The sequence below is a fragment of the Bison bison genome, unplaced genomic scaffold (genome assembly GCF_000754665.1).
Source record: "Bison bison bison isolate TAMUID 2011002044 unplaced genomic scaffold, Bison_UMD1.0 scf7180017864270, whole genome shotgun sequence".
Lineage (NCBI taxonomy): Eukaryota > Metazoa > Chordata > Mammalia > Artiodactyla > Bovidae > Bison > Bison bison.
In genome coordinates, this window is record NW_011494842.1 from 1,124,844 (window position 1) to 1,134,604 (window position 9,761).

Here is a 9,761-nt window from a genome sequence, read left to right on the forward strand (position 1 = left end):
CTTCCTGCCCTCAATCTTTCCCAGCATCAGGGTCTTTTCCAGTGAATCAACTCTTTGCATCAGGTGGCCAAAGTATTGGAGCTTCAGCTTCAGCATCAGTCCTTCCAATGAACATTCAGGACTGATCTCCTTTAGGATGGACTGTGTGGATCTCCTTGCAGCCCAAGGGACTCTCAAGAGTCTTCTCCAACACCGCAGTTCAAAAGCATCAATTCTTTGGTGCTCAGCATGCTTCATGGTCCAACTCTCACATCCATACATGACTGCTGGAAAAACTATAGCTTTGACTAGACGGACCTTTGTTGGCAAAGTAATGTCTCTGCTTTTGAATATGCTATCTAGGTTGGTCATAACTTTTCTTCCAAGGAGCAAATGTCTTTTAATTTCATGGCTGCAGTCACCATCTGCAGTGGTTTTGGAGCCCAAGAAAATAAAGTCTGTCACTGTTTCCCTTGTTTCCCTATCTATTTGCCGTGAAGTGATGGGACTGGATGCCATGATCTTCATTTTTGGAATGTTGAGTTTTAAGCCAGCTTTTTCATTCTCCTCTATGACTTTCATCAAGAGGCTCTTTAGTTTCTTTTCCTGCCCTAAGGGTCATGTCATCTGCATATCTGAGGTTATTGATATTTCTCTTGGCAATCTTGATTCCAGCTTGTGCTTCATCCAGCCCAGCATTTCTCATGACGTACTCTGCATATATCATCCATTTCTCTTTCATATGTTTACAAAAGACATTCTTTGCCAGAAACTAAAACGAGAGCCCGTAATTATTAGTATTTACATCTTAATGGAAGAACTGACTGATGCTGAAGCTGAAACTCCAGTACTTTGGCCACTTCATGTGAAGAGTTGACTCATTGGAAAAGACTCTGATGCTGGGAGGGATTGGGGGCAGGAGGAGAAGGGGACGACAGAGGATGAGATGGCTGGATGGCATCACCGACTCGATGCACATGAGTTTGGGTAAACTCCAGGAGTTGGTGATGGACAGGGAGGCATGGTGTGCTGTGATTCATGGTGTCGCGAAGAGTCGGACACGACTGAGCGACTGAACTGAACATTTTAATTTACTATGGGTGATACTCAAATTTCTTTTCCCTTTGTTTCATTTGGACTAGAAGGCTTTAAACAGATTTAATCTCCCTGTATTTAACGTTTTAAAGCTATCATAAGTATATAAATAGATCTGTTAAAAGCTTTTCTTAAAATGTAACTTTTTTTAGCCAACTCTGTTAAAATGGCAGAGGGTGGATACTGAGCCAGGTCTTAAGCCTTAGCTTTTTTCCCCTCACATCCCTATTTGAATTAAGGAACAAACAGTGGCAACATTATGTCAATTTGACATATTGGACATTCTTTTATGCTTTTTTTTTAGGCTCCATAAGAATGCTTTTGGCTACTGACAGCAGAAAATAGATTTCACACTGACTTATTTACTGTCTGTTGACTTGTTAGTGGGAGTAGCTTTCAGTTGCGGTTTTGTTGGGATGGTAGCCTCACTAATCTCCGGGCTGGCACCCTCCCAATGTGGGGTTCCTCCTCATGTTGATTTTCCTCTAGGCTGCAGGGTTACAGTGCTTTGTTCACATCCTTGGGGACCCAAGGTTGCTTCCCACAACTGTGCATCAAAAGTCCAGAGCTTTTATCTGATCAGACCACCTTTGACCAGATTACAGTGAGAAGTTAGAGGAAGATGATTAACCTAATCGGCTTGTTGCACATGTGGCCCCCCCAGGGCAGATGGTAGGGTTGGCTGCCTAAACTGTAGGCTGCTGTTCAGAGAGGGAGAGGTGTTCTCAGAGGCAGGGGTGCAGGATGACAATTGGCACCAGGTAACATCTGCTTCTAGTGTAGATTCCAGTGATGATTTAATTAAGCAGAAATAAAGAGTAGGGAGAAAAGGTAAGGTGGGCAGAATGAGTTCTGATGGAGATTCAGTGACTGAAACACTATGCCTTAAAAAATTATGACCTACTAATTTTTATTCTAAAAATTGTTATTCAAGATACATAAAAATTATATTTAAAAAAAATTATTATAATTCATTTAAAAGACCTATTACAGCAAGATTGTTGCTCCAAGGGGTGGTTATGTTCTTAGAGTACTGGCTTAATTGCACAGTGAGGCATGTGGAAACATGATTTCCTTTTCAGTAGGTTAGAACAGAGTGCAGATCATATTAGGAAGTCTTTAGCACCCCAGATGACTCCTCTTAAACTCTTAAGGAAGTCCACCCTTGGCAATAGAAACCATACTTAGAAAGTTGCATACAACATAAAAGAGATTTTCATTACAGTTTTTTACTGTGACTTGGTTCTCAGGAAAAAAAAAAAAGCTTCTGACTAAATATATGGAAATGAGGTTTTAGACTTAAGACCTGTTATTTGAGATTAGGCACATAAATAGCTGAGCGCTAGGAATTGATGCTTTTGAACTGTGGTGTTGGAGAAGACTCTCGAGAGTCCCTTGGACTGCAAGGAGATCCAGCCAGTCCGTCCTGAAGGAAATCAGTCCTGAATGTGCATTGGCAGGACTGATGCTAAAGCTGAAACTCTGATACTTTGGCCACCTGATGCGAAGAGCCAACTCATTGGAAAAGACCCTGATGCTGGGAAAGATTTAAGGCAGGAGGAGAAGAGGACAACAGAGGATGAGGTGGTTGGATGGTGTCACCAAGTCAGTGGACATGGGTTTGAGCAAGCTCTGGGAGTTGGTAATGGACAGAGAAGCCTGGTGTGCTGCTGTCCATGGGGTTGCAAAGACTCGGACATGACTGAGCGACTATACTGAACTCACATAAGTAGAAGAAAACACTTATTTTCTTAAAAAAAAAAAAAAAACAAAACTTTATTTCACAAATATAAATGAATATAAATTGTTGGAAATTGAATAGCTCTGGACAAGAAACTGGTTTTAAGTTATAATTATAAACACAAGAATTAAGGAATAACAGAATTAGATTGCAATGTCAGGTTTGTTTTGAAGTTACATGAGCATGGAATCTGTGACAAATTGGTTCATTGAATAATTTGTGTGCTTTAGGTTATAAAGTGTCAAAAAGAATAGGGGCCAACATTTTAAATCCTTAGTAATATCTATAATAGTGTTTTTAAAGCCTTGTGATTCCAGCTGGCCTTTTCCAGTGTTCTCTAGAGCAGTGTTTCTTCCAATCTGCTGTGCACAGGAATCCCCTGGGGAGCTCATTAAAATGCAGCCTGACTTCCCTAGGTCTGCGGTGGCTCCAAGAGCCTGCTTTCCCGCCGCCTCCCGGGTGACACTGATCCTGCTCCTCAGCCACTCTGGACTGGCCTGCAGACCATCTTGTAGTATCTGTCAGTGGTTTGAGGACAGAATTAACTCTGCATATTATGTATCTTGGAGAGTATTTTCTGAATTGTATTAAAATATGGTGACTTTTTTGGAATGATCTTGTTAATGAGGAATAAACACTTGCTATTGGTGATCTTGTCATTGACACCAAAAATTTATTCAGAGCTCCGTATTCTGATCTGTGCATAAGTGAGGTAGTTTATTAACTGTTAGAAGTGATCCATTTATGGGTGGTTTACTGTTACCTATGATATTGAAGAAACTTTTCCAGTGCTCCAGTTTTTAGGGTAGGTAGTATTGAAGGTATGTTGAATAATAGGAAAATAAAGGTCTTTGTAAAATATATGGATAGAAGACACTAGCTGCTTTTCAGTGTCAACAACAGAGAAATTAAAACATTAACTTTTCCAAAGATGTTTAGCACTAACAGAGGTTGGAGGAAGAAAAAGAATGGAGAGCAGCATGGGGTCATTTTATTTTGTTTTTTTTATGGTCATTTAAAAATTAAATATAGTTATAATTGATATATGGCAGAAAACAACACAATATTAGAAAGCATTCATCCTCCAATGTAAAATAAACACATTAAAAAAAAATAGTTACAGTTGTTATGCTGGAGAGCCATAGCTCCTGAAGGTAGGGAAACGCAGCTCTGTGTCTCGCCCCCTCTTTATGTGCGCATGGATGGAGGAGCCTGGTGGTCTGCCGTCTGTGGGGTCGCACAGAGTCGGACACGACTGATGCAGCTTAGCAGCAGCAGCAGGCGGTAGAAGGAAAAGGCCTTTCCTTGACAATACCCTCAGCTCATGTCTCTTCTGCACACTCTTTCTTTAACTTTATATTGGAGTGTAGCTGATTAACAGTGTCGTGATAGTTTCAGATGAATAGTGAAGGGATTTAGCCATTCATGTACATGTACCCATTCTCTCCCAGACTTACCTCCCATCCAGGCCAACTCCTGGTCACTCTTAAATAATTTTTCTCAGCTGCCTCAGTGATTTCTAGTCATAAACATATCTCAATTAGTAGTAGGAATAGCCAGATAATGTAAGTTATATCTCTTTTTCTCTGGGAGAGGCCTTGTGGTCTGGGAGGGGAATGCGGATGGCTTCACTCCCAGCTCTTCCCAAGCGGGCCAGGCCCTGAGGCCCCTGGAGCGGGCACGGAGCAGGGTGGCAGGGTGGTGTGGTGCCAGGGCCTCTGTGTGCCGATGGTAGCAGGTGCTTCTCTCTCTGGGACTTCGTCCTGGCTTCCTCAGTGCTTCCCGGTCTTGGGGCACAAATGTGTCCTTGATTCTGTCAGCTGATTTCCTTTTTGTGGGAGTCAGCGCTGCACTGCCATCTCCCCTGGTGCCAGCTCCCAGTGCCCCGAAGTGGCCCTGCTGGACATGGTTTGAAGTGACCCTGCGCTGGCTTCTGTCCGGGACGTGGCTCACCTCTGCCCGTGTGAGACCCTCGTGTGCTGTTGGTCCTGCTGTTGGTGCAGGCACAGTCACCCCGCAGACGCGGCCCTCCTCTGCTGGTCCCATCAGCTTGGATGCGGGCAGTGCTTCTTTAAGGAAATCCTTCAAGTATCTCCTGCCTTTCCACTTCTTCTCAATTCTTAAAAAATCCTTGAAGAGCTTAAGGGAGTTCCAGACTTGTATAATAGATTTGTAGCCATTTTCTTTGTATGTTTGGCAAATAACAATCTTCTCACACACATTTTGGAATCTGGTATTTGTCATTTGTTTTGTCAGTACCTCAGTCAAAATTCTGTAAGAGTCTTCTTTTAGTTTATTTTTTGTATCTTTTAGAAAGGACTTTTTTTTGTTTGTTTAGCTTTTTGGGTTTTCCGTAGCCATGAAGTTAAAAGACGTTTACTCCTTGAAAGGAAAGCTATGACCAACCTAGATAGCATATTCAAAAGCAGAGACATTACTTTGCCAACAAAGGTTCATCTAGTCAAGGCTATGGTTTTTCCTGTGACAGTGTATGGATGTGAGAGTTGGACTGTGAAGAAGGCTGAGCACCGAAGAATTGATGCTTTTGAACTGTGGTGTTGGAGAAGACTCCTGAGAGTCCCTTGGGCTGCAAGGAGATCCAACCAGTCCATCCTAAAGGAGATCAGTCCTGAGTGTTCTTTGGAAGGACTGATGCTAAAGCTGAAACTCCAATACTTTGGCCACCTGATGAGAAGAGTTGACTCATTGGAAAAGACCCTGATGCTGGGAGGGATTGGGGGCAAGAGGAGAAGGGGACGACAGAGGCTGAGATGGCTGGATGGCATCACTGACTCGATGGACGTGAGTCTGAGTGAACTCCGGGAGTTGGTGATGGACAGGGAGGCCTGGTGTGCTGCGATTCATGGGGTCGAAAAGAGTTGGACACGACTGAGCAACTGAACTGAACTGAACTGAGGGCTATTCAGTTGTTTGGTAGTTTCTCATTTAAAATTGGATAATTCTACTTTGCTCCTTTGGTTTGATAGTCACACATTCTTTTTATTCTTAGGGTGATTCCCTTTAGCTTAAGATTCTGTCTTGGCTTACAGCCCACCCCCCCACACACACGGGATGGGTGTGGGGTGTAGAAGTGAGAAGCCAGGGAAGGAAGGAGAGCTATCCGCAGAGGGTGCAGTGATGAGCCGGTTACTGCTGCGGGCAGCTGGGTGCCCACCCTAGTTAGGGGCTGGGGAGACAAGCTGAGGTTTTTACCCTCCCCCCTCCTCCCCAGGCGTCAAGGCCTCACTGGGTGCACTAAAGCAGGGGTCCTCTGAGGCCTGGGCAGACGAGCACCCCTGCAGCCAGTGCTGGAGGTGAGGGGGGACCCCCAGCTCTCCTGCGCCCACCTCCCTGTGGATGAATCGAGTCCAGATCCCTCTTCCTCCTCCTCAGCGGGCACTGTGCCCCTTCCCAGTCCTGGGGACTCTCTCCGCACAGCCCCCCACTAAAGAATTTTGTTTTATGGACAGACTTTTATACTTTGATCCTTGATTTTTTAAAAACAAAATTGTGCTTTTCTTAGTTAATCATCCTTACTGCCCTTATCTCTGGTGCTATCTGCTTAGATTTTTGTTGTTTGTTGGCTGTTTTTGTTTTGTTTACATACTTCTCTGAATGTTTGTTTGTTTGTTTTTTGTGACTGAGAGCTTGTGTACTTGGAAATACCCTATTGGACCCTCAAATTTAAATGATACTTGACTGGATATAAAATTCTATGTTTAAAGCTAACAATTTTATTAACAAAGAATGCTTTCTTAAAGTATGAGTAAATAATGTTCTATTTATAGTTTAAGTAAATATGAGAGTTAAACATAAATTTATTGTCCAGTATGCTAGTGTGATCGCTTCAGTCTCTTTCTCCTTCAATTCTGAGAAAGTCTCAGGGTGCGTCTTATCAGTCTGCCTGTCCCCTAGCCCTGAGTTTTGCATAACTGATTTATTCTTTGGTTTCAAGCCTGTGGTAGTGGAGGGAAGCATCTGCTTTTCAGCCATAGTGAAGTGCCGTGTTTTCCTTCATTAATTGTTCTTTGGCTTTCTACCAAATTCCCTCAGGGGATGAGCAACTCTGTTTTGGCCTCAGAGTGTCCTGGTAGCCCTGTGTTTGTGTCTGGCCTCTGAGTGGCAGGAGACTCTCACACCTGAGGGCCTTGGAAGGAAGGCGCAGCAATGAGGAGTCCTCTGGCTCAGGAGAGTTTTCTCTTGTCGCCTGCTTTTGTTACCAGGCTGCCTGATTCAAGAGCTAATCATTTGTCAGAACCCTCTTCCAGAAGATTGCTGCTTATTTTTAAAATTAGATATTATAACCTAATATGATAGTTGATGATTAAAATATTGTCAGTAAGTATGCTATGGGAATTCAGTTGAACAAGATGAAAAACTAAAACTTTCTTCCTCTCTATTATATATAAATATTTTACTCTTGGCACTGCACTGGTTCTTTGGTGGGGCACTGGCTTCTCATTGCTGTGGCTTCTCTTGTTGCAGAGCACAGGCTCTTCGTACACGGGCTTTAGAGCTGGAGCATGTGGGGTCAGTGTTCCAGCCCCGGGGCCCTAGAGCGCGCAGGCTTTAGAGCTGGAGCATGTGGCGTCAGTAGTTCCAGCCCCGGGGCCCTAGAGCGCGCAGGCTTTAGAGCTGGAGCATGTGGGGTCAGTGTTCCAGCCCCGGGGCCCTAGAGCGCGCAGGCTTTAGAGCTGGAGCATGTGGGGTCAGTGTTCCAGCCCCGGGGCCCTAGAGCGCGCAGGCTTTAGTGGCTGCAGTGCTTGAGCTTTGTAGGTCCTCGGCATATGGAATCTTCCCTGACCAGGGATTGAACCCCTGTTCCCTGCATTGGCAGGCAGATTCTTACCCACTGTGCCACCAGGGAAGTCTGGCATTGGTTCTTAAGTTGTGTTCTTCAGCATCATTGGTATTCTCCTAAAATAAAATAATACAGATTTTTTTGAAAGTAAATAGAATGAGAAAATTGTGCTTTTTCTTAAATCTGCACTGAAGAAAATTAAGAAAAAAATGACAGGGATTAACAGGAAGAATTTGGCAACAGCCTGTTATTCATGGCTAGTTTACTATTCTCTCTGGCTCTTATTTTATCATTAAACGTATTAGTATTTTGTGGTATTTCACTAGGAATGTGTATAATTTTGAGGGCACCTTGATGCACAAATTTGAGAACCACTGTTCTTGGTAAAAATTGGTTCTTTGAAATGGAAAATAGAGTTTATATGTTAAAAAAATAAGCAGTGCTACAAAGATGAGTTCAACATTACTTACATAAAAATCATTTTGAGTACATAAAAGTTGCCTGCACCCTGCATAGGACTGTTTCATTAATGTAAATAACATTTTTATTTTGTGACCTTACAGGAGCCCAGGCTTGTGTGCTTGTATTTTCTACCACAGACAGGGAATCTTTTGAAGCCATTTCCAGTTGGAGAGAGAAAGTGGTGGCTGAAGTTGGAGACATACCAACTGCACTCGTACAAAACAAGATCGATCTCCTGGATGACTCCTGTATAAAGAAGTAAGGTGGCTATTGTTGAGGGGGTGGTGGTAATTCTAGAAAGATAAAACCTATTTTATTTCTTTGTATAGACTTACAAAAGACAGGTTTATACTTAAAATTTTCTGTGAGCTATTGTGTGACTGGTTTAAGTTTAAACAAGTTCACACTGAATCAGAAGTAAAGAAAATTAAAGGAATACATTTTGGAGGCCCTTTTAGAGTTCTAGGTCCTTGCAACTCAATCCAACTGTTTGTGTGAAGTCAAATCTAGACAGAGTATGAGTGTTAACTCTATATGTTCTAGTATCCAGCATAAGTATGTTGATGAGTTTAAATAGGTAAGCAGTTCAAATTCACACTGTTTTGTGTACTCAGTACCATTATGTTCACATGTGTGAACAGCATTTGGCATCCAGATAATTTCTCTCTGTAAGTATTAGTTTATTGCATTATTAACATTTTGCTGACTTTGAAAACAGTTGCCTGGTTCTTTCTTACCTTACCTTATTTTTTTTGGTATGTTCATTAGTCATCTGATGCTGTGTAACAAATTAGCCCAAAACTTAGTGGTTTAAGACAGAGAACGTTATTTCATAGTTTTTGTGGGTCAGGAATTTGGGAGTGGCTTAGCTGGCTGGCTTCATTTTGGGTGTTTCGTGAGGTTGCTGTCAAGAAGCTGCTGGGGCCTTGTGGTCAGTGGAAGGCTGGACTGGGGCAGGGGGTCTGCTGTCAGGCTGGCACCCTTGCTTGGGTCCAGGCAGGAGGCCCCTCTCGAGCTGGGAGTGTCCTTATGGCGCGGCAGCCTCTGTCCCAGGCATGTGATCCCAGAGAGGGAAAGGCAGGAAAGCCGCAGTGCCTCTTAGGGTGCTTATGAGGGACTCTTGAGTCACACAGTGTTGTGTTATTGACGACACAGGCCAGCTTGATTACAGGGAGGGGCAGTGTGGGCAGAGGAGTCACTGGGAACCCTTTTAAAGAATCAGCAGCTGTAACGAAACTAGAATTAGGGGTCCTCTCTCGGAGACACTTCAGCATACTGACTTTGGCTTAGGTAGCAAAGTAGTTTTGTAGCCAAGGAGAGTCAAATAGGTAATGCAGTTAAGACTCTGGGAGTGTAATTAAATTCAAGTGTTTTTAAAAATGGAAGAGAGAAAATTAAAGTATTAGATAAAGAAAAGTGATATTTAACTATTCTAAGGCTAGAATTAGTGACTTTGTGGAAAAGTGTCTTTTACAATTACAGTGAGATGGCTGGTGTTTACCCCCCAAGAGCAATGACAACTGAAAATCCTCCTCAGGCACTGACCCACCTCGGGCACTGACCCCACCTCAGGCACTGATTCCCCTCTGCTCAGGCACTCACTCCACCTTGACACTGACCTCCCCTTGTCGGGCACTCACCCCACCTCAGACACTGACCCCACCCCCCACCCCAGACACTGAA

The 9,761-nt window shown here is 43.4% G+C and overlaps 1 protein-coding gene across 1 annotated transcript in view; it reads left to right on the top strand.

Annotated features, from left to right (window-relative positions):
* The window catches only part of RAB23 (RAB23, member RAS oncogene family), a 21,978-nt gene that overhangs the window by 5,002 nt on the left and 7,215 nt on the right, over positions 1-9,761 (top strand). The window contains exon 3 of the mRNA XM_010848523.1: positions 8,180-8,336. Coding sequence (XP_010846825.1) covers positions 8,180-8,336 — 157 coding nt within the window. The remainder of the gene's footprint in view (positions 1-8,179; positions 8,337-9,761) is intronic.